General features: G+C 40.0%; 1 protein-coding gene and 1 pseudogene across 2 annotated transcripts; one reads left to right on the forward strand and one right to left on the reverse strand.

Moving 5' to 3' along the window:
- On the reverse strand, window positions 1-27,592 carry MTFMT (mitochondrial methionyl-tRNA formyltransferase). 2 transcript variants are annotated; one of them, XM_002825551.6, is made up of 9 exons: window positions 27,340-27,592; window positions 24,770-24,979; window positions 21,216-21,338; window positions 19,060-19,162; window positions 17,737-17,812; window positions 13,973-14,064; window positions 3,615-3,693; window positions 2,354-2,436; window positions 1-743 (listed from the first exon to the last, which is right to left on the reverse strand). In XM_002825551.6, the coding sequence occupies exons 1-9, from the start codon at window positions 27,546-27,548 to the stop codon at window positions 549-551; spliced, it is 1,170 nt and encodes a 389-aa protein (XP_002825597.2). In that variant the 5' UTR covers window positions 27,549-27,592; the 3' UTR covers window positions 1-548. The 2 variants fall into 2 exon arrangements, with proteins under 2 accessions (XP_002825597.2, XP_063572242.1); XM_063716172.1 differs by having other exon boundaries at window positions 27,187-27,570.
- On the forward strand, window positions 23,972-24,617 carry LOC100462410 (transmembrane protein 126A-like; annotated as a pseudogene).
- Window positions 27,593-27,960: the final 368 nt, after the last annotated feature.

Below are 27,960 nucleotides of genomic sequence, written 5' to 3' on the forward strand. Positions count from 1 at the left end.
TTTGGTATCATAAATACAAGTTTTATTTAAAGTTTTTTGTAATTCGAGTAAAAAAAAGCTGTTTTTTAACTACTGTTACATAAAAAGTGGAAAGTGAGGCAATCCATTTTTTCGACAATAATCTTCTCTTCTTATAACACTGCCATCTTCTTTGAAAGTCCAGATAATTCCAGGCCAGGCACGGTGGCTCACGTCTGTAATCATAGCACTTTGGGAGGCTGAGGTGGGCAGATCACAAGGTCAGGAGTTTGAGACCAGCCTGACCAACATGGTGAAACCCCATCTCTACTAAAAATACAAAAATTAGCTGGGTGTGGTGGTGCATGCCTGTAATCCCAGCTACTCAGGAGGCTGAGGCAGGAGAATCACTTGAACATGGGAGGCGGAGGTTGCAGTGAGCTGAGATAGTGCCACTGGATTCCAGCCTGGGTGACAGAGTGAGACTCTGTCTCAAAAAAAAAAAAAAAAAAAGTCCAGATAATTCCTTGTAAATGAGGTTTTTAATAAATTACAAATATGTAATATGTTTTTATCCATCTTCTTCCTAACTACTCAATGCGTTGTTGCATAGCAACAGTTTTTTTCTGCTTCTTCTTTGTTGGAAGTCTGAGAGTCTGAAATCTGCATTGGCTTGGTTGAGCTTGGGAATTTTTTTGGTACCAGGGGTGCAAATATCCATTGTAGAAGTCAGTAGCTGTTAGCGTTTTCTTGAGCATCACTGATCGAACACCAATCCAACCATCCTAAAGGGCAAAATACAAATAGTGAATACGCAGGGGTGGCAAAACTAAAAAGCCAAGTAAATATTAGTTTATAAAATTTTTATCATGGAAACAAACAAACCAACAAACCTTTACTAAATGCCTAGCTGCAAGTAGCACTATACTAAGTAACATGTAGACCTTGACTCTATTAGGTTGGTGCAAAAGTCATTGTGATTTTTGCTACTGAAATTAAAAGCTTATTACCAAGGAGCAATAACAAATGTATAGATCTGTATAAAAATTTAAATACAAAGGGAGCAGAATAAAAGGTATGTAACATGAAATACACATATAGGCCAGGCGTGGTGGCTCATGCCTGTAATCCCAGCACTTTGGGAGGCCGAGGCAGGTGGATCACCTGAGGTCAGGAATTCGTGACCAGCCTGACCAACATGGCGATACCCCATCCCTACAAAAATACAAAAATTAGCCAGGCGTGGTGGCAGGTGCCTGTAATCCCAGCTACTTGGAAGACTGAGGCAGGAGAATCGCTTGAACCCAGGAGGTGGAGGTTGCAGTGAGCTGAGATCACACCACTACACTCCAGCCTGGGCAACTCCATCTCAAAAGAGAAAAAAAAAAAAAAAAAAAAAAAGGAAATACATAGTATATATAGACCCAGAAAAGGACAGCAAGACATATGCATCCAACACTGTTCCTGAATAAGCTGGCGAGAGACAAAGAGAGGTTGATGGAGTTTTGTATTCACAGTCTGTAGGTCAGATCAATCTATCACACATTTTAAACATTTTCTTTTTTTTTGAGATGGAGTTTCACTTTTGTTGCCCAGGCTGGAGTGCGATAGCACGATCTCGGCTCACCACAACCTCCACTTCCCGGGCTCAAGCGATTCTCCTGCCTAAGCTTCCCAAGTAGCTGGGATTACAGGCGTCTGCCACCATGCTGGACTAATTTTTGTACTTTTAGTAAAGACAGGGTTTCTCCGTGTTGGTCAGGCTGGTCTCGAACTCCCAACCTCAGGTGATCCACCCGCCTCAGCCTCCCAAAGTGCTGGGATTACATGTGTGAGCCACCTTGCCCAGCTAAACACTCTTCTTAAGTATGAAATATCTCACATGAACACCATATGATGCAAAATACCTAGGAAATGGAAGGAATGTAGAACACTTCTCAGAACACACCATGATCTTATAAAACAATAATAATTCCAAAGTTATTTTAAATAGTTCAGAAATCTCCTCTTTACTACTGTTAAGCAGCAAAAGCAAGTAGGATATGTGTCCTGTAGTAGTTCAGCCAGATATTTTGATATGACTATCTTTTATGTTACCAAGCACAAGAGCTGTTAATTAAATTGGGCTACTAAAAATACACGTGTTCTTTTAAGAAAGCACTCAAGTTACTGAATCTGCTGTCTTTGATTGAGTAATAATAATGCCTTGGCAAAACTTCATCACTTTCAAAAAATTATGCTAGAGACTTCACTATTTCTTAAGAAAATTAAACGATCTCCTGACCCAATCTGATGGACAGGCAGTTACGTGAAGTTCCAACTAAAAATAATAAATGATACAGACTATAAACACAGTAAAACAACTATGATAACTTCAAGCTAACGGAAAACATACCTTGCAATAAACCAACAGTATTTGTGACTGTCTGTGGTATATTACTGATCCTGGAATAAGAGCCTGTCCCGTTAATTTTGGATCTGAAGAATGGAAAAAAGAAAAGATATACAAGAGAGAAAAGCAATTATGCAACTTCATAGTACTTCTTAACAATCAAAAAACATCTTGGGAGGCACTACTGATACCGGAGAGAACACATTTGCTGATGTTGACTTTGTAAACCAAAACTTACAAGGAAACCACAGTGCTCTCTGTACATCAGAAACCCAAAGGAAAGCTTCCCATGCACATACAAAGCTGTAATTCCTTTACCCAGTGACCACCTAAAATGCTGAATCTACAAGTTTTGTGTTAGCGCTTTGGTGAAATAACTAGCCAACAGGGGGAAATACACGGGATGTTTAGGATTTAGGCTGGCCCTTTCATCCCTGCCCAAACAAATCCTAATTCCTAGGTTCCTGGGGAACTCCAACTGCCTCTAAATTAAACCTGCTTCCTCTGTGGCTCACATTCCTTCTGTCCACCATATTGGGAGGATGCTGATGGGCCTTAGAATGGACTTGTGGCATGAAGTATGAATAGACTCTGGCCTAGATTTTCACTGAGTTGCCCAGATATTTTCATTATAATATTCACCAGAATGAAACTAATCGAGTCATTCTGCACTCTCTGAAAACCTTAAGGCAGGAAATCACAGAGCTTAAATGGGATAGGAACACTGCTTTGCCTACTCCCCAGGGTCCTGTAATGATTTTTTTTTTTTTTTTGAAATGGAGTTTCACTCGTTGCCCAGGCTGGAGTGCAGTGGCACAATCTTGGCTCACTGATTCACTCTGCCTCCCAGGTTCAAGCGACTCTCCTGCCTCAGCCTCCCAAGTAGCTGGGATTACAGGCATGCACCACCATGCCCAGCTAAATTTTTGTATTTAGTAGAGATGGGGCTTCACCATGTCAGTCAGGCTAGTCTCAAACTCCTGACCTCAGGTGATCCACCCGCCTTGGCCTCCCAAAGTGCTGGAATTACAGGCATGAACCACCGCGCCCGGCCAGTTCTTGTAATGATTAAATGAGAAAATACATGAGAATGAGTGTTGCAAAGAATAAGACAATAAGTGAATGTAAAGTATTATCATTACTGAACTGAAACAAACTAAAATAATTCTTATTTTTAGTAATTGTGACATATGATAAAACAGACATATTTCCAGATAGACTACAGTGAAAACAGCTTCCACGTTAGCTATTCAAAAGTTAGTACCAGCAAGGACTGAACTGTTAACTTCTACCAAATCCAGAAGTTTAATGGTATTCGCCATCCAGAGCGTCTGCAACGGAATCTGCAAGTAAAATTAAAGAAGGTATGATAAAGGAATACACTCAACTCCCAAACCCTTTTCAACTACTATTTTGTGTTAATCTGGACTTTTCTTTCAATTAGAGGAATTGGGAACTCAGTCACTAAGTTTGATGGAACAGACCATAAACACGACTCTCTACATCAGTGTTTCCAGGATTTATAAGATCTTTTTTTTTTGAGACGGAGTCTCGTTGTGTCACCAGGCTGGAGTGCAGTGGCGTGATCTTGGCTCACTGCAAGCTCCGCCTCCCAGGTTCATGCCATTCTCCTGCCTCAGCCTCCCGAGTAGCTGGGACTACAGGCGCCTGCAACCACGCCCGGCTAATTTTTTGTATTTTAAGTAGAGACGGGGTTTCACCGTGTTAGCCAAGATGGTCTCTATCTCCTGACCTCGTGATCCGCCCGCTTTAGCCTCCCAAAGTGCTGGGATTACAGGCGTGAGCCACTGCGCCCGGCTGATTTATAAGATCTTAAATGTTACCTTTAAATCAATGTTTATGTCTAATATACTAATATTTCCAATTAAAAATTTATTATCCTTATAAAAAATGCAAGCATTACATCAATTATGTTAAAAAATTTTAGAAAGTGATATTCTGTATTTATTCCCATCCCTATAGGTAACGACTGTTAAGTTTGATGTGCATTTCCCTGTATTTTTTTCTACAAATATTATTATAAAAATCTAGAACACAGTGATAGAGACAGGAGACAGCCAAATGCCACCCAGGTCATTATGCACAGTGGGCTTGCCTAAACATGTCCATGGTGAAAAATTCTGTCCCTTAACACATGCACAGTAAAGGAAATCAATCAATGTGGCATGGCTCAGACTAAGGGCCCGCATGAGCACTGGAAGAATGGGGGTGGAGCCACCAGGAATTTGTGCCTTATGCAGGGGAAGAGCCTGGCCTCTTCAGGTCCTGTGTGGTGGCCTGGTATTCAATCTGTGAGGTGGGAGCCTGTTGGCAGGACCCCCTCTTTTTTGCTTAGAGCTTTCTTTTAATAAATTCCGCTCTCCTCACCTTTCAATGTGTCCACGTGCCTAATTTTTTCTGGTTGTGAGACAAGAACTCAGATTTTAGCTGAGTTAAGGAGCAAAAAGTCCTGCATCAATACTGTTTTACAAGGACTTTTGTTATTTGACCATAAAGCATTGATGTTTCATCAGTACATACTTATCGATTTCACTCTATCTGCTGCACAGTAACCCATTTTATGAATATGTAATTTATGCAACTACCTTTATGATAGATATTTCAGTTATTTTCAATTTATTGCTATTTATAACACTATAAACTAGGGTAATAACCTTGTAGATATCTCTTTGAGGACTTACACATTTCTGGGTAATAGTTTTGGGGTTTTTTGTTTGTTTTTAAAGTGGAATGCCTGGGTTAAACAGCATCAACATTTTATTGCTAAACTGCCTGGATAAGTGAGAAAAAAATATGATAATCTCTTGCTATTTATTATTAGTGAAGCTGAGGAGCTGTCCATGTATTTATGTGCACTTTTAATTTATTTATCTGTAACCTGCCTATTTATGCCCTTTGGTTATATTTTTTAAAACTGGGATGGTTATCTCATTAATTTGCAAAAATATTTTCTATATTTAGGAAATTGGCCTTTTAACTCTTATATGTGTTGTGAATATTTTCCTCGGTTTGTTGACTTTTAATCTTGGGGACAGCCATTTTTTCCATGCTTAAGTTTTTTCTTTTCATAATTATAAGTCTTTTCTCTCATGACTGGTGGTTCATATCATACTTAAAAAGGCCTACCCCACACTTTAAGATTATTAAATATTGTCAAATTATTCAGTTGTGCTTTTTTCTAGTCCTTGTGATTTTATTTTTTATATTTAAATCCTTGATCCATCTATATTTTGATTTTTTTATTATGGTAAAAAAACACGTAAGAAAAATCTACTCAATTAACAAATTGTAAGTATACCATACAGTATTGTTAACTACATATGCATTGTTATAATACAGCAGTTACTATGATTTTAAAACATAGGATTTGAGGGCTTCCCCCACCAATGGTTGACCAGTTATCCCAATACTATTTACTAGATAATCCATCTTACCCCTCCCTCCAGTATGAAATACCACCTTTATCATGTAACACATTTCCAACATACCTGAGATCCTAGAGCCTGATTTAAATATGTTAATAAAATTTAACATACACCAGGAAATAAGTTCTCTAAAATTTCTAAATTGAGTGCATTTATTTCCAGACTGTAGTTCAATCCTCTATGTCATACATGAAGAGGGTGAGGCTCAGAGAAATGCAGCTATTTTCCCAAGGTTGGACCCAGCTAGTTAGTGGCAAAGCCAGGACTGGCTTCTGTTTTCTGATTCTCAGTGCAGTGCTCTTTTTATGACATCCCTTAAAGAGGGTATTTAACTTTCAGAAGAGTTAGGTTGTTGTAATAATTTGAACATTAAATCAAATAAGTAAATGAATTTGGAGAACAAGTTCATAACCGTATCTAAGTCATAGCCTCTTCTACAACTTGCTGGCTCACTTTTCTTTCGCCTGCTTCAATAAAAGTTCTGAAACGATTTTCATATGTGCAATTTTTTTCTTTTAAATAACTCAAAATATTTTTGAAACATGCTTACTGACTAAAAAAGATTTGTATTTACTGAGAGTAATAAATATGCTAGGTACATACTCAGAATATAGTCTTGTTCTTGAGGAGGTAAAGCTCACCTTATCATCAGAGCATTGTAGAAAGGAAAGGGATGCTAAGAATATAATCATTTTGGTGTCTGCCATCATTACTGTCAAAATAGTATGTTTGCATGAATTTACATTCACTTAGTTCATTTCCTTTGATCTTGACAGTTGTGTACATGGTCATTAACCCCACTTTAGAGGTAAAAAAAGCAGAAGCTCAAAGACAAGGGCCTTCCTCTCGGTTAGTAAAGGGCAGCTCTAGGAACCAAACCCCACCTTCTGGCTCAGTCTTTTATAGCACAAAGCTTTTCTCCGTGTACAGGGAAGATAAACCGCAGAGGGTAAGAATCATCATGTAGTAAGTTATAGGTGCCAAGAGATTTCAAGCTACTGGCCTAAATTGCATCTCAGGAAGTTGTCTACTTGATATCTCCATATGAATGTCTTCTAACTTAACATATGTCAAACTTAACATGGCCAAAACTATTGATTTCTTTTCCCAAACTTGTTCCTCCCCAGACATCCTCATCTCAATTAAATGGTTCCACCATTCACCCAGTTTCTCAAACCAAAAATCTATGAATGATCCTAATTTATCTTGCCCTAATTTCCCAGATTCCATCAGCAAATTCCACTGACTCTATCTCCAAGCATAGTCTGGATGTTCACTTCTTTCTATCCACCATTATCATTGTTCCAAACTGCCATCATCTGTCATCTGGCTACAGTTGCAGCAGCTTCCTTTTATTTTTTTATTTATTTTTATTTTTTTTTTAAAGACAGGATCTTGTTCTGTCGTCCAGGATGGAGTGCAGTGGTGGAATCACAGCTCACTGCAGCCTCAACCTCCCACGGTCAAGTGATCCTCCTACCTCAGCCTCCTGAGTAGCTGGGACTACAGGTGCATCCCACAATACCCAGCTACTTTTTGTATATTTTGTAGAGACAGGGTTTCACCATGTTGCCCAGACTGGTCTGGAACTCCAGGGCTCAAGCGATTCGCTCTTCTTGGCCTCCCAAAGTGCTGGTATTACAGGTGTGAGCCACCATACCCAACCAGTTCCCTAACTGACCTCCACTCCACTCTCTAGCAGCAGCCAGGGCAACCTTTTAAGAATGTACATACCTAATCCCATTACTCCCCTGCCATGGCCCTCTGATGTCGTCCCACTGCACATCAATCCTACTCAATCTTGCTTCTCCCCTCACCCTAGCTACTCTCCATCTTGCCAGCTATGCTCCAGCCACACCAGCCTCATTTCTGTCCCTCAAACATGTCCAGCTCTTGTCCATCTTGGGTTTTTTTTGCTGTTGTTGTTTTGTTTTGTTTTTTGACAGCTTTATTGAGATGTAATTCACATACCAGAAAATTTACCGTTTTGAAGCTTCCAAATCAGTGGTTTTTAGTAGACTCAGGGTCATTCAACCAATGCCACTCGTTTTTTTCTTGCCTAATTTTTAGAACATTTTCATTACCCCTCTTTCCCACAAAAAACGCACATCCATTATCAGAAACTTCCCATTATCCTCTCTCCTCCAGCCTACGGATTTGCCTATTTTGGACATTTCATATAAATGGAATAATAACATATGTAGTCTGTTGTGACAGAGTTTTTTCACTTAGCATATTTTTCAGGTTCATCCATGTCATAGCATGTGATTATGGTTATGGCTGAGTATTAATAATATTCCATTGTATGGCTATATACCACATTTTTTTAATGCACCCATCAGTTGGATATTTGGGTTGTTTTCACTTTTTGGCTATTCTGAATAATGCTGCTATGAAGATTCGGGTACACATTTTTGTGTGAGCACAATGTTTCCAATTCTCTTGAGTATAAACCTAGGAATGGAAATGCTGGGTCATAAGATAATTCTGTGTTTAACTTTTTGAGGAACTGCCAAACTGTTTTCCACACAAGTTGCACCATTTTTAAGAGGTAAACATGGTACCATCAATGTATGAAGTTTCCAAATTTCTCCACATCCTTGCCAACACTAGTTTTTGTCTGTTTTTTGAATTATAGCCATCCTAATGGGTGTGAAGAGGTATCTCATTGTGGTTCTGATTTGCATATCCCTAAAGACAGATGAAGTTGATAATCTTTTATGTGCTTATTGGCCATTCATATTATGTATCTGCTTGAAAGAAATGTCTACTCAGGGCCAGGTACGGTGGCTCATGCCTGTAATCCTAGCACTTAGAGAGGCTGAGGCGGGTGGATCACCTGAGGATAGGAGTTCGAGACCAGCCAGGACAACATGGTGAAACCCCGTCTCTACTAAAAGTACAAAAATTAGCCGGGCATGGTGGCACTTGCCCATAATCCCAGCTACTAGGGAGGCTGAGCCAGGAGAATCGCTTGAATCCAGGAGGCAGAGGTTGCAATGAGCCAAGGTCACACCATTGCACTCCAGCCTGGGCAACAAGAGCAAGACTCCATCTCAAAAACAAACAAAAAAGAAACGTTTACTCAGAATTTTTGGCCATTTTTAATTGGGCTATTTGTCGTTTTACTGCTGAGTTATTGTAAGAATTCTTTACTCTGGATATTAGGCCCTTATCAGTTATATGATTTGCAAATATTCCCTCCCATTCTGTAAGCTGTCTTTTTTTTTCTTTTTTTTGAGACAGGGTCTCATTTTGTCACCCAGGATGAAACGCAGTAGTGCAATCACAGATCATTGCAGCCTCGACCTCCCCAGCTCAAGTGCATCCTCCCATTCCAGCCTTCCAAGTAGCTAGGATCACAGGTGTGCACCATGATGCCCAGCTAATTTTTTACTTTTTGTAATGATGGGGACTCACTACATTACCCAGTCTGGTCTCAAACTCTTGGGCTCAAGCAATCCTCCTGTCTCAGCCTCCCAAAGTGCTGGGATTATAGGCATGAGCCACCATGCCTGGCCTACCTGTCTTTTTTACTTTGTTGATAGTGTCCTTTGAAGCACAACTATTTTTAATTTTGATGAAGTCCAATTTCTCTATTTTTAGTCTGATTGCTTATGCTTCATGGCATCATATCTAAGAAACCACTGCCTAATTCAATGTCATGAATATTTACACCTATATTTTCTTCTAAGAGTTTTCTAGTTTTAGCTATTCATTTAGCTTCTTTAACTTTTACATATGATGTGACATAGGCTCCAAATTCATTCTTTTGATTGTGGACATCCAGTTATCCCAGCTCCATTTATTGAGAATACTATTCTTTCTCCATTGGATTGTCTTGGCAGTCTTGTCAAAAAAAAAAAAAAAAAAAAAAAAAAAAAGGTGGCAGGAGGGGGGAGGGATAGCATTAGGAGATATACCTAATGTAAACGACAAGTTAATGGGTGCAGCACACCAACATGGCACATGTATACATATGTAACAAACCTGCACGTTGTGCACATGTACCCTAGAACTTAAAGTATAATAATAAAAAAAAAAAGAACTATCTTTTGGGAACTACCTTTAGAAAAAAAAAAATCAACTGACCATAAATGTATGGGTTTATTTCTAGACTTTTAAAAAAATTTGAGACACAGTCTCACTCTGTCACCCAGGCTGGAGTGCAGTGATGTGATCTCAGCTCACTGCAACCTCCACCTCCCAGGTTCAAGCGATTCTCGTGCCTTAGCCTCCTGAGTAGCTGGGACTACAAGCGTGCGCCACCACATCTGGCTAATTTTTGTAAATATTTTTAGTAGAGATGAGGTTTCATTATGTTGGCCAGGCTGGTCTCAAACTCCTGACCTCAAGTGATCCACCTGCCTCAGCCTCCCAAAGTGCTGGGACTACAGGCATGAGCCATCATGCCTGGCCTATTTCTAGACCCTTAATTCGATTCTAATGAGCTATAGCCAGTACCACACTATCTTGGTTACTGTAGTTTTGCAGCAAGTTTTGAAACTGAGAACTATGAGTCCTCCAATTTTGTTAGTTTTGGCTATTCTGGGCCCCTTGCAATTCCGTATACATTTTAGAAGCAGCTTGTCAATTTGTACGAAGAAGCCAACTGGGATTTTTTTTTTTGGAATTGTGTTGAATCTGTACATCAACTTGGGGAGTAGAGACATCTTAACAATACTAATACTAAGTTTATCCAATCAATGAATACTGGGGTCTTTCCATTTACTTGGGTCTTCTTTACCGTTTATTAGCTCTAATAGTTTTTTTGGAAATTCTTCATGATTTTCTATATGCAAGATCATATCATCTACAAATAGAGACAGCTTTACTTCTTCCTTTCCAACCTTTTGTTTGGTTGCCTTTTGTTTATTTTTTCTTGTCTAATTGCCCCAACAGAACAAAGTTAAATAGAAGACATTTAACTTTGAGAGAGCAGACATCTTTATCTTCTTTGTGATCTTAAGGGAAAGGCTTTGTCTTTCTTTTCTTTCTTTCTTCTCTCTTTTTTTTTTTAAGAGACAAAGACTGGCTATATTGTCCAGTCTGGTCTCGAACTCCTGGCCTCAAGCAATACCCACTCAGCCTCCAAAATACCTGGGACTACAAGCGTCCACCACTGCGCTTAGCTTCTTTCATTAAGTATGATGTTAGTTACAGAGTCTTCATAGATGTCCTTTAGCAAGTTGAGGAAATGCTCTTCTATTTCTAGTTTATTGAGGTTTTTTTAAATGTGTTGGATTGTGTCAAATGCTTTTTCTGCATCTATTGAGACAGTGATATAGCTTTTGTCCTTTATTCTACTAATAGGATATGTTACATTGACTGATTTTCATATGTTGAACCAACTTTGCATTCCTGGGATAAATCCCACTTGGGGCAGGGTGTGATGGCTCACACCTGTAATCCCAGCAGGTTGGGAGGCCAAGGTGGGCGGATCACTCAAGTTCAGGAGTTTGAGACCAGCCTGGCCAACATGGTGAAACCCCATCTCTACTAAAAATATAAAAAAATGAGCTGAGCATGGTGCTGCATGCCTGTAGTCCCAGCTACTCAGGAGGCTGAGGTAGGAGAATTGCTTGAGCCCAGAAGGCGGAGGTTGCAGTGAGCTGAAACTGCACAACTGCACTCCAGCCTAGATGACAGGGCGAGACTCCATTTCAAAAAAAAAAAAAAAAAAAATCCAAAAAAACAATCCCACTTAGTCATCATGTATAATCCTTTTTTATATGTTGCTGGATTCGGTTTGCTAACTCTGTGGAGGACTTGTGCATCTATATTCAGGGATATCAATCTGGAGTTTTCTTTTCTTGTGATTCTTTGGGTTAGCCCACCTTGGGTTTTGTACTAGCTGTTCCTCTGCCTGGAATGTTCTTCTCTGATCTAGGCATGGCTGGCTCCTTACTGTCTTTCAGATCTCAGCTTAGTGTCAGAGAGAGGCTTTCCCCATCACCAATCTAAAATAACCTCCAGTTATTCTATCACATGATCTTATTTTTATTTTCATCAAGGAATTCATCACACTATTTGATTTTTTTTTTTTTTTTTTTTTTTGAGACAGAGTTTCGCTCTTGTTGCCCAGGCTGGTATGCAATGTGCAATCTCGGCTCACCATAACCTCCACCTCCTGGGTTCAAGCAATTCTCCTGCCTCAGCCTCCCAAGTAGCTGGGATTACAGGCATGTGCCACTAGGCCTGGCTAATTTTTTTGTATTTTTAGTAGAGACGGGGTTTCTCCATGTTGGTCAGGCTGGTCTCGAACTCCTGACCTCAGGTGATCCGCCCACCTTGGCCTCCCAAAGTGCTGAGATTACAGGCGTGAGCCACCGTGCCTGGTCTTTTTTTTTTTTTTTTTTTTTCTTTTGAGACAGAGTCTTGCTCTGTCGCCCAGGCTGGAGTGCAGTGGTGTGATCTTGGCTCACTGCAACCTCTGCCTCCTAGGTTCAAGCAATTCTCTTGCCTCAGCCTTTCTAGTAGCTGGGATTACAGGTGCACGCCACCACGCCCAGCTAATTTTTGTGTGTGTTTTTAGTAGAGACAGGGTTTCACCATGTTGGCCAGGCTGGTCTCAAACTCCTGACCTCAGGTGATGCATCTGCCTCAGCCTCCCAAACTGCTGGGATTACAGGCGTGAGCCACCATGCCTGGCCTGATTTTTTTTTTTTTTTTTTGCTTATTTGTTGTCTGTCCTCCCACAACACCTGTATTTATAGTACGTAGTACATTGCTTGACACATAATAGGCCTTCAATAAATATTTTGTTTAATGAATGAATGAATAATAGCAGCTATCATTTAATGAGTACCTATTCTGTGCCAGATACTGTACAAGATGCTGTAAATACATTATACCAGCCCTGATATTCCAATGAACAAACTAAAGCTCGGAGGTTAAATAACTTTCCTGAGTCTACAAAGTTAGGAAGTAGCAGAGTCAAGATGGAACCCAGCTCTGTCTGGCCCTATGGTCCTTGTTTCCTGATGCCATTCTGTGGCAGCAGGAAAATGATAGGATTTGAAGTAAGATAGATCTCGTTCAAAACCCGACTCTGACTTTCATTAACTAGCAACACGACATTGAGTAACACTTAAGAACAATTCATTATCTACTTTAAGCCTCAATTTCTTCAACTTTAAAATGGGATGATAATAACTATAACATGAATCTGTGATCCTCCTTATTGAAGAATTTAGCATGTTATAGCTATCCAATGGTGGTTCCCCAGTTTACCCAACATTAATAAGAGATGGTCCATTAAAACCCACACACTTGGCCAGGCACAGTGGCTCGTGCCTGTAATCCCAGCACTTTGGGAGGCTGAGGAGAGCAGATCACTTGAGCTCAGCAGTTCAAGACCAGCCTGGGCAACATGGCAAAACCCCATCTCTACAAAAGAATACAAAAATTAGCCAGGTGTGGTGGTGTGTGCCTGTGGTTGCCGCTACTCAGGGGCTGTCGCAGGAGGCTCACTTGAGCCTAGGAGGCAGATGTTGCAGTGAGCCAAGGTTTTGCCACTGTACTCCAGGCCTGGATGACAGAGCTAGACCCCGTCTCAAAAAATAAAACAACACACACACACACACACACACGCACACACACACACACACACACGGTAAGCTCAGTGTTCAAATAACACAAGTAGCTATTGAAATGAAAGAAAAAAACCCCAAAAATTTATCAATGAACTGAGAATTTAACTCAGACATTTTAACAAACTGTTATATTACTACACTTGGTGTACCATATGTAGAAATCAATGATTTAACAATTTGATTGTAAAAAATTGGCTAAAGGCAGAAAGACATATTGGAAAAAGCACAGGATTAGGAGTGAGAAGATTTAAGTTCATTATTTAGTGACTGGACATTCCTGTTAGTCATCTCATTTTCTTTCCCCTCACCTATGAAGTAGGATAGTAAAACTTGGTTATGTGAAACTGCAATATACATATATTTAAAAGTGCTTTGTGAATTCTAAGATCTCTATAAACACTTTAAACAGTTTAAAGAATTTTTAAGAATAAATTTCAGGTTTCCTAGGTTTTGTTCCTAAGATCAACCTTTTATTTGGGATACTTTTATTTGGGATTATTCCTAAATAAAAATATTTAGAAAGCAAATTACACACATAGAAAACCAACTAGGTAGAACTGCAACATGACTTCCCAACTTACTATATTTCCAATGGCACGGTAAAGTCTGAATATTTGTTCTGAAGTTTGTTCCTCCCATTTTATACAACTGGTACCAGCAGAAATCTTAGGGGCTACAAGATAAAACCAAGAGCAAAAATGAACATCAGGGTCAGTGTCCATGAATTGACAGCTATTGATACTGAATAAGAGATACCAGAGAATTCATTCTAACCTCTCGACTTTTCTACATGTTCAAAATTGTCCATATATCAAGTAAGAATAATAAATAAATAATCATATAAATACTAAAATAAAACATGGGTGAACTTCTTTACATCCTGGGAGTAGAAAATGCCCTTCTAACTATGAAATGAGACTATTTAAACTTTTATTTATTTATTTTTTTTGAGACAGGGTCTTGCTCTGTCACCCAGGCTGGACTGCAGTGGCGTGATCTCAGCTCACTGCAACCTCCACCTCCCAGGCTCAAGAGATTCTTGTGCCTCAGCCTCCCGAGTAGCTGGGACTACAGGCATGCACTACCACGCCTGGCTAATTTTTTGTATTTTTAGTAGAGACGGGATTTCGCCATGTTTGCCAGGCTGGTCTCGAACTCGTAACCTTAAGTGATCCTCCCAAAGTGCTAGGATTAGATGTGTGAGCTACCATGCCTAGGCAAAATAAACTTTTTTCAAAAAAATAAGACAAAAAGAAATGCCATAAGTTAAATCAAAAAACAAATGACAAACTGAATTTGCAAATTATCTCAGAGAGGACTAATTTCTCTGTTATGAAATATAAGTACTCAAAAAACTGAGAAGAAAAAGACCAAAATGTTGATAGGAAGATGGACAAAAGATATACTACCACCCAGAAAAAAGAAATGCAAATAGTTCTTCAATATATGAAAAGATCTTCAACATTACTGACAGAAATAAGGTACATTAAAATTACTCCAAGTAGTTTTACTATACTATTCCAAATAACCATGTGCCTGTTATCTTCCTAATCTTACTATTATTTGAAATAGCAAAAGACTGGAAACAACCCAAATGCCCATCAATAAGACATCTGTTGGGTAAATTATGATATATTCACATAACTGAGAACTATGCCACCATAAAAAACAAAAAGGAGGCCAGGCATGCCTTTGGGAGGCCAAGGCAGGAGGACGGCTTGAGTCTAGGAGTTCAAGACCAACCTGAGCAACATAGTTAGAACTTGTCTCCACAACAAATTAAAAAATTAGCCAGGCATGGTGGAATGTACCTGTAGTCCCAGCTACTTGGGAGGCTGAGGTGGGAGGACTGCTTGAGCCTGGGAGATTGAGACTGCAGTAAGCCATGATCACACTATTGCACTCCAGCCTGGGTAACAGAGACCCTATCTTAAAAAAAAAAAGAAAGAGGAAAATCTCTTCTTACTAATAGGAAGTAGTCTCCAAGATACACTATTAAGTGAAAAAACAAAGGCATAGAAGAATACGTATTTTATGCCACCTTTTGCAAAGGAAAAATAAAAAATAACACTATGTAGGTGTTTGCTTATGTTGGCAAAAGGAAACACTGGAAGACTAAAGCAGAAACTAATAAAAATGTTACCTATAGAGGGAGGGATACGGGTTAGATAAGATAGAGATGGAAGTAGGACTTCTATGAGTGTACCTTTTTAAGCTGTCTTAACTTTTGAACCATGTAAATATTTTATGCATTCAAAAAATAAAATTTAATCATAAAAGAAAATAAATCAATCCCTAAAATAAAAAAAACAACTGAAACTTAACTATGTATGAAACTAGGTAACAAAACCACACGGAAAAAATAATCATTACCAGGAAGTTTTGAAGGCAGTAATCTTACTGTATATCCTTAGGATATATTCTAAGGATCAAAAAGGAAAACTGTAAAGAAATCTTAAATCTCACTTAGTATTTTTACTGTTAGTAGTAATATTGGTATTGTAATGCTGAAATGATGTTATGAATAGCAAATAAATAGGTTAATATTTAAAAAAAGATAGTGTGAGAAAATATAAGGAAAACCCTTTAATAATAAATTTGAATCATAAACAATATGAGCTTGAATATTTTTAAAAAATATAACTTCTAGTTTTGTCCACTGATACCTTATCTTGCCACACACTGTTGTACCAGATGATCTCTAATTATCAACCCCACTAAAATGAACAAAAGCTCCCTGAAAATCACACTGGTTGATTTCAATGTGGGCCAGAGGACACATAGGGGAGCCTGGGACATATTGTGGTGGAAGCAAGGAAGCACTCCAACTAGTGGGAAGTAAAGAGTGTTAACAGAATGTAGGGGCCAAATTTAAGGGGCTCCCACTGGGCAAATATGGGAAATTTGAGCAACACAAAGAATTATGACTGTAAAACACAATAAATGAAAATCTACGTGTCAAATGATACTAAAAAGAACGCATCTGACACCAAAATTGAAGGCAATCAATGGCATCAACTTCTTATTCTAATTAAAGAGAAAGAATTCAGCCCCTGTCCCCATTTTAGGATGAACTAAAATTCATCTCCAATTAATGAGGAAAAACTCTTCTTTCCAGAACAATACCAGCTATTAAATGTAAAACGAATTAGAAAACTGCCATTTTGTAATCCATAGTGAAATAATTCATTTGGGCAAGGAATATCAATCTGTACTAAAACCATCATGTGAAAAGTTGTTAGGGAACAGGATATCTGCACAGTGCCAGAGTATTACCCCACAGATTACCTGCTAATTGCAAAAGGGAAAACACTTCTTAACACTGGAAAGATCTGGTGGTCACCATCTCAACCAAGTGATCAAACTTAGCTTCACTTGTTTTAGTACAATCTGATATCTTGGCTTACTCAAGTGGTACCTTAAGACTGTAGGGGACAAAAGTGAGACTTCTCTAGGTATATTAACTTTTGAATCAGCTATATGTTTTACATATTCAAAAAATAACATTTAATCATAAAGAAAAATAAAAAGTAATCCCTAAAATTAAAAACAAACTGAAACAAATGTTTATACTCCTAACTCTACCAAAAAAACAAAAAAGAAGCAAGCAAATGTCACTGAAACACACTCTTTCCAAAAACTTTAAGCCTGAATCCAGCCAAACCTTTAGAACTAATTATAGGAACATAAGAGATAGGGAACAAGTTAAACAACACTGGAAGAAAACAAACACATCAAATAACTGGCCTGGTTTCTTCAAAAAGTCAATGACATAGAGCGAGGAAAAAAGAGGAATTTTTTTAGAGACTAAAGAGACATAACAACTAATTACAATTAAATCCTAGTTTGAAAAATAAAACAACTATAAAATAAATTTTTAGACAATTATGAACACTTAAAGACGAACTGAACATTGGACGCTATTAGGAAATTGTTTATTTTTCTTAGGAAAGGCACACTAAACTACTTAGAGATGAAAGATCATGATTCATACTTCCAAATGAATAAGCAAAATTTAAAATACACATACTAAATACATAGAGAGAAAGAAAATGTGGACAAACATTAATAATTGTTGACTCTGGGGTAAACTGGTGTTTATTATACCAGTCTTTCTATTTAATATTTTCAAAATCAAAAAGTTGGAAAAAAATGCTCAATCCTTCATGAGGCTATATGCTAAGAGGGAGAAAGAATGCTTTCTACCATTCTTTGGAAAAGCACACAAAAGTGGGCACTCAATCAAAATTAAGGGAAAAGTACAGCTAAGAAGTCAGAATGTTCAGATGCTATCGTGACAAGCAGAACCTTTAGAAAGATGAGAGTCTCTAAAGCCTTCACTCACCGTAAGTCGCCCCCTCCATTGGCTGCTGCCTTCCATTGCTCAGACTTTCAGGCAAATTTTTCAAAACTGAAATGAGCTACAAAAAAAAAAAAAAAAAAAAAGAGTGTGATATATTCAAAATGAACAGAAGAACAAAAGCAGAAACACATTACAATTCAGTACCATGAAATAACCTATAACTTTTTTTCTTTTTCTTTTTTTCAAATTAAAAAAAATTCCTTTACTATTGGCTCTTCAATGCTGAACCTATAACTTTAAAAGATCTACGTGGCAGGGTAAGGTAGTACATTGGCTTAAGCTGTGAGGATAGGTGTCTACTTGGGGAAACCTCAGTAGAGATTCTGCTCTCTGTAGAGTACAGGTCATTGATTCACTTCTAGAGAATGCTGTGGAAGCTTTGGCATCAGGATAGCCCGGGCTTGGCTATACACACTCTCACCCCAGGGGGCCAAGGCAGTGAAACCTCATAGGAGAATGTACTATGGAGTCACCCAGCTCTGGGTTCAAGTCCTATTTCTACCACCTACCAGCTGTCTCATTGTGGAAAAGTTATTTAGCTTGTCTCTGGCCTTCAATGTCATCATCTGTGAAACAATCAACAGCAACAACTACCTCAAAGTTGAGAGGGTAAAAAAAAAAGTCCATACAGTATCTAGAACAGTCATAGTACACAAGTCAATGTTCAATAAACGGCAGTCACTATTATAGATAATTTGTGAGGTAAGTGCCTAGAATACGAAATACCATCTATATAGGTGGGGAAAAAAATATTCCTCTGTATAAAATTAACCCGTTCATATGGAAAACATACATTTAGTCATTAAACATTTCCCCAGACCCTACTTATGCCGTTTCAATGAGCTATATATACAAAGCCACAGAGAGAAGAAAGGTCATCTATAGGTAGAATGGTCAGCAGAATTCTAGTGCAAATGACTGAAGCCGGGCAAAGAAATGGAAGGAAAGCTAAGAGTCGCTTAGGAAATTGCTGTTAGTTCATTCTGACGGGGATGCAAGGTATACATACGAGAGTGAGGAGAGTGAAATTGAGAAGAATAGTCTAAGGCCTCACTATGGCATGTAGTAGGCCATATAAGATCACCTGTTTCACTTGAAAGCCTTTATTCAGTACTTACTCTTTGTAAATTCTCAAAGATTTACATGAGATCACAAATGCCAGGCTAATTTTTAGGAAGCCAAAGATAGAAACTACTCTTTTTTGTTTTTAAGAAAACTAGAAGTCACAAAATTGTTCTTCTTTTTATAACCACTTAGGAAACCCATTAAATGAGTAAAAAGCAGTAGGATATTGGGGAATTATACCATGTTGGCACCCAGTCTTGACAACACTGCTTCCAATTCCTTTGCAGTGCTCTTGGGTGGCACAGGAACAGTTTCTTGTTTGAGAATTGGGCCTACATCAAACCTAGCAAAAAATCAAAAGCAAATAATAACAATGATTACTATTTCCTGAATTGATGTTTGTCTACACACAAAAAGATACAAGCTGGGTACAGTGGTCTGCATGCTAGTCCCAGTTGCTCAGGAGGCTGAGGCAGCAGGATTGCTTGATTCCTGGAGTTTGAGACCAGTCTGGGCAAAACAGCTAGCCCCTATCTCTTAAAAAAATAAATAAAGATAGTTTATCACTGGCTATTAATTTAGCTGTTAGCCATTAGCAAGGAAGATATGTCAGTTTGAAAGACGGGAGAACAAAATATGGCCTGTATTTAGAGTCTAAATTTATTTTTTCCTAAAGCAAAGAAAGGATACAGTTGCATATCAGGAATTTAATTACAATTACAGAAAAATTGTATCATTAGGAATAGCATGAAAAAATCTCTGTATATGAAAAGCATAAAGCAAAGAATTTATTTTCCATGGAAGTACAGTTAGGAAGTTCATAATTATTTACTTCTATAGTCCCTTCCTCAAAGGATAAGAGTTTTGCCTATATTATCACCATGGGTGATTATAAGTAGGGCCAGGCATGGTGGCTCATGCCTGTAATCACAGCACTTTGGGAGGCCAAGGTGGGTGGATCACGAGGTCAAGAGATCCTGGCCAACATGGTGAAACCCTGTCTCTACTAAAAATACAAAAAATTAGCTGGGCATGGTAGCGCATGCCTGTAGTCCTAGCTACTTGGGAGGCTGCAGCAGGAGAATCGCTTGAACCTGGGAAGCGGAGGTTGCAGTGAGCTGAGATCACCCCACTACATTCCAGCCGGGGTGATAGAGTGAGACTCCGTCTCAAGAAAAAAAAAAAAAGTAAATGCAAGTATATTTGCATTCCCACAAGTCTGACATTTTACATCAAGCTCTGTAAACACTGGACATAGGTTATCATGAGAAGTATGCTTTATTTAATTTTTTTTGCTTTTTGTTTTTTGTTAATTCTATTTATAACCTAGGAGCTTTAATAAAACGTTTATTGTGAAAAATTGCAAACATTCACAAAAACGGAGTGAACAGTCTAATGAATCATCATATACACATCATTCAGATTTTTTTTTTTTTTTTTTTTTTTTTTGAGACAGGTTCTTGCTCCATCGCCCAGGCTGGAACGCAGTGGTGCAATCTTGCCTCACTGCAGCCTCAACCTCCTAGGCTGAAGAGATCCTCTCACCTCAGTCTCCTGAGTAGCTGGGACTACAGGTATGTACCACCACACCTGGCTAATTTTTTTATTTTTTATATGTTGCCCAGGCTGGTCTTGAACTCCAAGACTCAAGTGATCCTCCCACCTCGGCCTCCCAAAGTTTAGGATTACAGGCGTGAGCCACCATGCCTGGCTCAGATTTTAGAACTACCAAAGTTTTGCCACTCTTGTCTCATCTACTCCCTCTCTTGTTTTCTGAAGTAAGTTAAAGCAAATCCCAGACAGCACGTTGCTCTTGTGAACTTGTGAATTATTCTTTTCTAAGGGGAAATTAGGTGGTAACAGGCAGAGACTGAATAAACTCCTCAAGTAATTCTAAATAATTGTTTCTAAAAAATTGTTCTAAATTGTTTCTAAATTATTCTAAACTGTAGTTATGACAGGAAAAAATGAATGTTTTAGGACAATTATATTGTATATTGATATACAATATATTCTTATTTCAGGTTCCAAAAAGTTTTTGGCCATAGTTTAGAAACCAAGGCCAGCAAAACCAAGATTCAAAACAATTAACATACAAAAATCCATCTCTCATTTATACAATGTCTTTTATAGAAATCCGAGTACTAATAATATAATTTATTTCAATTAACAAATTAAAATTTACATATGGACTTTAAAGACACCCTGCATAAATACCAAAAGACATATGATTTATGTTAGAAACCAGGAGAAAACAGAAAGGATATAAAAGCAAAAGAAGCACTCTGAAGTCACAGAAATTAGTGAGCACCACCCATTCATCCACTGCCCCCCAAACAGGCTGACATCAACATTTAAAAATCACAAAAATCTCAAGAAAGGAAAATATGTGCTACCTTTTAGGTCTAATTTGCATAATTGTTACTCCAGTAACTGTGTCTCCGTGAAGCACTGTATGGATTACAGGGGCTGGGCCACGCCATCTCGGGAGGCAACTGGGATGAACATTCAATATGCCACTGAGTTAGAAAATGTAGAAATTAGTATGTCAGTGGGCTTTACCACTTCGTTACCACTACTTAAGCTATTATGCTACTTTTCATTAGGAAACTTTCCCAGAAATTTGGAAAAACTGACAGTTAAATCTAAGTCTTGTGTCACCTGAAAGGAAAAAAGTTACATGTAAATTCACTCTCTTACCATAAGAAACCAATGAAATTTCATTAAAAACAGAGCTAGGACAACTATTTGCTGTTCTAAAGTTGTTCTCTCTGGGTGTGGTGGCTCATGCCCGTAATCCCAGCACTTTGGGAGGCCGAGGCAGGCGGATCACTTGAGATCGGGAGACCAGCCTGACCAACATGGAGAAATCCTGTCTCTACTAAAAATACAAAATTAGCCAGGTGTGGTGGTGCATGCCTGTAATCCCAGCTACTCGGAAGGCTGAGACAGGAGAATGGCTTGAACCCGGGAGGCAGAGGTGCGGTGAGCCGAGATCATGCCATTGCACTCCAGCCTGGGCAAGAAGAGCGAAACTCCTTCTCAAAATCTACAACAGCCCATGATGTCTGGGAGTTTTTAAATAAAATTTTAAAATACATTTATGACTATAAGAGAACCACTCAAACCCTGTTATGCATCTCATGAACAATTCTAATTTTATAGTTTAGTCACATAACTATCCTCACTTCACTTGGTTTACATACAGACTGCCTAAAATAAGCTTTTTCTTTTTTTCTTTTTTTTTTAATTTTTTTTTGAGACAGGGTCTCGCTCTGTTGCCCAGGCTGGATGGCTCACTGCAGCCTCAACCTCCCAAGCTCAGGAGATCCTTCCACCTCAGCCTCCTAAGTTGCTGAGACTACAAGTGCATCCACCATATCCAGATAATTTTTTATTTTTTGTAGAGATAAGGTCTTACCATGTTGCCCAGGCTGATCTCCAACTCCTGGCTTCCAGTGACCTGCCTCAGCCTCCCAAAGTGCTGGGATCACAGGTGTGAGCCACCACACCCAGCCTAAAATAAGCTTCTTGAATCCCCACCAAATGATCCATTCACCTTTGCTGTTTATCCCAATATACCTATCATCCACTGATGTGCAATTTAAATACTTTATTAATCTGTCATTAGTTTAATGATGTCTCCATCAGCATGGCTGTGCACTTGGGAGCATGTATATATAAGAAAGTCTTATATTCTAAGTCTCACTGTTCAGCCCAATCCAACAAACATTCACTGAGCACACTCCATGTGCGGGCACTGTTCTAAGTGTTAGGCATACAAGCAGCAGTGAACCAGACAGAAAAAAAAAAATCCTGCCCTCAGAGAGTTTTTGTACAAAAAGTGGGAGATAAGCAAGAAAAAACAAAATATGTACAAGGTTTGCCAGATGATGCTGAGGGCTGTGGAGAAAGTAAAGCAGAGAGGAATATGAGGGGGACATATTACAATTTTAGTAGTGATCAGAGAAAGCTTTATCAACAAGAAAACACTTGAACAAGAACATGAAGAAGGAAATAACTATGCATACATATGGAAGAAAAGCATTCCAGGCAGAGAGAACATTAAGTACAAAGATCTTGAAGAAGGTAAATGCTTGGCAAATTCAAGGCACAGCTGGGGGGACAGTTAGGCCTGGCCTAACTTTTATTGAGTAAGACAGAAAACTACCAGAGGATTTTGAGCAGAGTGACATGATCTGACTTATGTTTTAAAAGGATCACTTTGAGGCAGGGTACAGTGGCTCATGCCTGTAATCCCAAAACTTTGGGAGGCCAAGGCAGGAAGATTACATGCAGCCAGAAGTTTGGGACCAGGTTGGGCCACATAGCGAGATCCCTGTCTCTTAAAAAAAAAAAAAAGAGTTAGCTGGGTGTGGTGGCACATTCCTATAGTCTCAGCTACTCAGAAGGCTGAGGCAGGAAGATCCCTTGAGTCTGGGGCTGCAGTGAGCTATGATAGCAACACTGTACTCCAGCCTGGGTGACAGCAAGACTCTGTCTCTAAATTAAACAATAAAATAGAAATAAATAAATAAATAAATAAATAAATAAATACATTTTGGCTGCTGGATTGGTAAAAGACTGAGAGGGCCAAGGACAGAAGTAGGGAACAATTAGGAGGCTTCTGTAGTAATGTAGGCGAGAGTGGCAGCAATGGAAGTGATGAGATACAGATTCTACACAGATTTTGAAGGCACAGCCAATAGGATTTACTGATGGATTGGATATGGGGTGTAAGAAATCAAGCATGACTCCAGGATTTTGGTGCAAGCAGCTAGAAGGATGGAGTAGCCATTTATTGAGATAAAGATTTTAGGAGATGCTTTGGGTATCTTGAATGTAAAGTGACTATCAGACATCCAAGAAGAGCTGTGGAGGCAGTAGGTATTAGGGGACTAGAGTTTGGGGACAGAGCTGAGCTAGAGGGACCAATTTGGGCGTTGTCAGCATATATATGGAATTTAAATGAAGGTGGATGAAAGCTTATAGAGGGTGATAAGGAGTTAAATACATTTTGACAACACATGCCACAAATAAAATGTTCTTTAGTACTTGAAAAGAAAATATCAGGCCGAATCATGTGTCAGCCAAATATGGCTGTGCCCAGGCAAGTTGAGCAAAGGCTTCAGTGAGCCCGGGCATGGCTGAAGACGACCTAGGTAGGCACCAACCAGCTGCCGGGAGAAGAGCATAAGGCTCAAGATGGAAAATCATAAATCCAATACTATCAAGGAAAACTTAACAATCTTTGATATCATAACCAGAAAAATTAACCACCTTCCACAAGCAGAAAGGAATCTACCTGAAGAGGGATCAGCTTACGTTGGATTTAATGCTCTCTGTGGCCTCATAGCAAATAGTCTTTTTCAATGCGTCTTGAACATGACACAGGCTCTTATAGCTGCTGGCTTACCAATGGCAGTGATCCCTTTTCTTACAACAAACACAGCTTACAAGAGTTTTGTAAGTTTTCCTTCAAATACAGGTCATTTGAATTGTGAAACCTGTACCATAACACAGACTGGATTGGTTGGTCTTGCTTTTGGTGGTCTATACCCTGTTTTCTTGTCTATACCTGTGACTGGAGGCCTAGCAGCCTGATATGAATCAACTCTGTTACCAGAGAAAGGGAACATCTTAAATTACTGGATTCAAATTTACAAGCCTGTCTTTAGAAAGATGTTATTTCCTATTGTGTTCCAGACTGTGTTTGCAGCATACCTTGGGTTTAAACAACATAAACTACTTCTAAAGGCCCTTCAGTTACCTGAACCTGGCAGAGAAATTCATTGACTTTAAGCAAACATGTATACAAAAATAAAATGGTAAAAATAAAAAAAGAAAATATTATAGAAAGCATAGAGCTCAAATTATTACATTTTATATACAAGGTCCATTTATAAAGACCAAGGTGTCTATACTGTATTTCCGTACAAATAAAACTTACTAGGGAAATTTAAGAATAAGAGCCTCATTCAAAAGTCGGCCAAATGAAGCCACTACTCCAACATCATATTCTCCAGATCCAATGTCCGGCCACTCGTATACGGGAAGCTGAGACTGCACAGCATATTGCTTCACTGGCAGTCCTTTTGGTGATGGGGAAGGCATTGTGACCACCTCCAGTTTGTCGATTAACTCTTCCTCTTTGTTTTCCCTAAATTAGATTGGAAGAAAAATGTGACAGTGTTAAGGCAATGACTCCAAGCTAAAACTACTTCACATATCGCTAAGTATGTTTATGATTAAACTCATGAAGCATTTAGGGCTAAATGATTAAAACTAGTGTGAGAGACTGAGTTTTCATTTTTTCTTTTTCTTTTTTTTTTTTGAGATGGAGTCTCACTCTGTCACCCAGGCTGGAGTGCAGTGGAGCGATCTCAGCTCACTGCAACCTCTGCCCCCTAGGTTCAAGCGATTATCCTGCCTCTGTCTCCCGAATAGCTGGGATTACAGGCGTGCACCACCACACCCGGCTAATTTTTGTGTTTTTTAGTGGAGGCAGGGTTTCCCCATGTTGGCCAGGCTGGTCTCGAACTCCTGACCTCAAGTGATCTGTCCGCCTCCACCTCCCAAAGTGCTGGGATTACAGACGTGAACACCGTGCCCGGCCTCAGTTTTCATTTTTAATTTAATTTTAATTATTTAAAATGTAAAGAGTGACACGTGGCTAGTGGCTACAGTATCATTCTAGGGATTTCCTGTGCATATAGAAACATATACAGTATGGATACTTTACACAACTGGGATATTACATACTGCTTTGCATTTTTTTTCCTCTTAACAATGCTATATATGCTATTATGTGAGTCTTTTTGAAAAATGGGTTAAATATACGTATATTTGTATATGCACTGAACATTTCTAGAAGGAACTGAAAACAGTGGCTGTCTCTGGATAAAGGAACTGGGAACTGCTAAACAGAGGTGGAAGGAAGTAACTTTTCACTGTATATCCTTTGAATCCATGGAAATATTTTACCATAACCATGATGCCATTCAAACACTACTTTTTAAAAAACAAACAAAAAATATATAACATGGGCATCATTCCATGGCAGTACATGTAGCACTACCTCATCCTTTTTACCTGCTGCATAGCATTCTAGTACCCGAGGGGTACATTTTATTAAACAGGTATTGTATGCACACGTTGAGGAGTTATGAGGAGTATGTCCTGGGGCACTATAAAGAAAGCACAGGAGTAATGGAGCTGCCAAGTGAAGCATCATCAGAAGTATCAGGATAGGCCAGGAATGATGGCTCAGGCCTGTAATCTCAGCACTTTGGGAGGCCAAGGTGGGAGGATCACTTGATCCCAGGAGTTTGAGATAGGCCTGGGCAACATGGTGAAAACCCGCCACTACAAAAAATTTAAAAATCAGGCGTGGTGGTGCATGCCCGTAGTCCTAGCTACTCTGGAAGCTGAGATGGGATGATTGCTTGATCTTTGAGGTCGAGGCTGCAGTGAGCTATGAGCCGGCCACTGCACTCCAGCCTGGGGGACAGCGCGAGACCTCGCCTCAGAAACAAACAAAAAAAGTGTTGGTATAAATGCATAAATGCAGTGAGAGACGCATGTGACAACAGCAGCCCATGGAGGGTGTGCAAAGGGAACATGGGGTTTCCTTCCGGGTGTGTGCACAGAGGGGTGTGCGGAGGGAGGAAAACCACACAGGGGACTGACGAAGGATTCAATACATTAGGCGCTGCTGTGAAGTATTTGTAGGGAAGAGGAGATGGAGATGACAAAAAAAAGTGGAAGGAGGACTGCGTCAGGAAAAAACAGAATGGGGAAATAAAAAACATTAATTGGGAAAAAGAGGCAGAGAAGTATATATGGTATTGCCACCACATACCATGGACTCTCAGGACTGGTTGGATTTCAAATAATTTGCTTTCCCAGGAAACAAGACTTGTTAAATATTATTAATACTAAACGTATACCTAACAGTTCTGATTCATAAATTTATTCTTTTGAAAACAGGTCGTTTTTGGACTATGTCTTTGTATACAAGGAGCACAGGGGGAGCAAAAGAGTGAGACACGGGTGTGCCGAAGGATGGGGGGCAGGAGGAGGAACTGCAAAGCAGGGAACTTTGAAGTGGGACCTGGTTTTAGTCCGAACCACCTCGGCCGATGACCTTGGGCAATCGCATAACCTCTCTGGGCCACGGATTCCCCACACTCAAAACGGGCAGGGAGGCCGTGGGACTGGCCCGGGGGATGCAGGCAGAGCGCCCAGCCCCGGCTCGGCACAGCGTGGGTCGCGGGGCGCCTGGAGAACCCACAGAGGCGGCGGGGAGTGAGGGGCGCAGACCGCAGGTACTGGGCCCCCAAAGGCTGACCGGCGGGAACGGCGCACCTTCCGGGCGCCAGAAGACGCCGAGATCTGGGCCCACACCGCTCTGCCGCCCATGCTTTCCACAACCAGAAGTCCAAAACCCTCGGGGCCGGCCGCCCGGGCGCGGCCTGGAGGCCTACACCGGCCGGGTCCCCGGATCCCTGGCCCGGGTACCTGGCGGCGTGCAGCGCCCGCAGCGCCTCGCGGGCGAACTGGTCTGTGCCGAAGAAGAGCACCCGCCAGGGAGGCTTCTCGCGGACTCTGGAGTCCCGGCAGTCCTCCCGGCCGAGTCGGGCCAGTGCTCGCCACTGGGGACTCGGCCTCCCATGCCTGGCGCCATGAGCCAGCGGAGGACCCCAACAGCGCCGCACCAACACCCTCATCGCCTCGGCCGCCGGCGGCCCGCCCTGCGCAGGCGCGTCGGGGCGGGGACAAGGGTGCAGCCTGGGGAGGGCGGGACTTGCTTGCTTGGAGGCGGGGTCTGGAGTTGGTGAACGAATTTGACCGCTACAACGGCCCTAGATTTTTGTTCTGTTTATTTGCACTATGTAGCCAATCCTCCAGAATAAGTCTTTCTTTTCTTTTTAAAATCCCTTTATTTATTTATTTATTTATTTATTTATTATTTATTTATTTATTTATTTCAGAAAGGGTCTTGCTCTGTCGCCCAGGCTGGAGTGCTGTGGCGCGATCTCTGCTCACTGCAACCTCACTGCTTCTGGGCTCAAGGGATCCTTCCACCTCAGCCTCCGGAGTAGCTGGGGTACAGGCACACATCACCATGCTCGGCTGATT

The sequence above is a fragment of the Pongo abelii genome, chromosome 16, assembly GCF_028885655.2.
Source record: "Pongo abelii isolate AG06213 chromosome 16, NHGRI_mPonAbe1-v2.0_pri, whole genome shotgun sequence".
NCBI classification, from domain to species: domain Eukaryota; kingdom Metazoa; phylum Chordata; class Mammalia; order Primates; family Hominidae; genus Pongo; species Pongo abelii.

Coding starts and splice junctions, on each gene's coding strand:
- MTFMT (XM_063716172.1), bottom strand. CDS start 27,548: ATGAGGGTGTTGGTGCGGCGCTGTTGGGGTCCTCCGCTGGCTCATGGC. Junction 17,813..19,059: donor CAAGACTGGGTGCCAACATG/GTATAATTCCCC, acceptor TTTTTTTTGTAG/CTCATTTCAGTTTTGAAAAA. Junction 744..2,353: donor TACTGTTGGTTTATTGCAAG/GTATGTTTTCCG, acceptor TTTGCCCTTTAG/GATGGTTGGATTGGTGTTCG.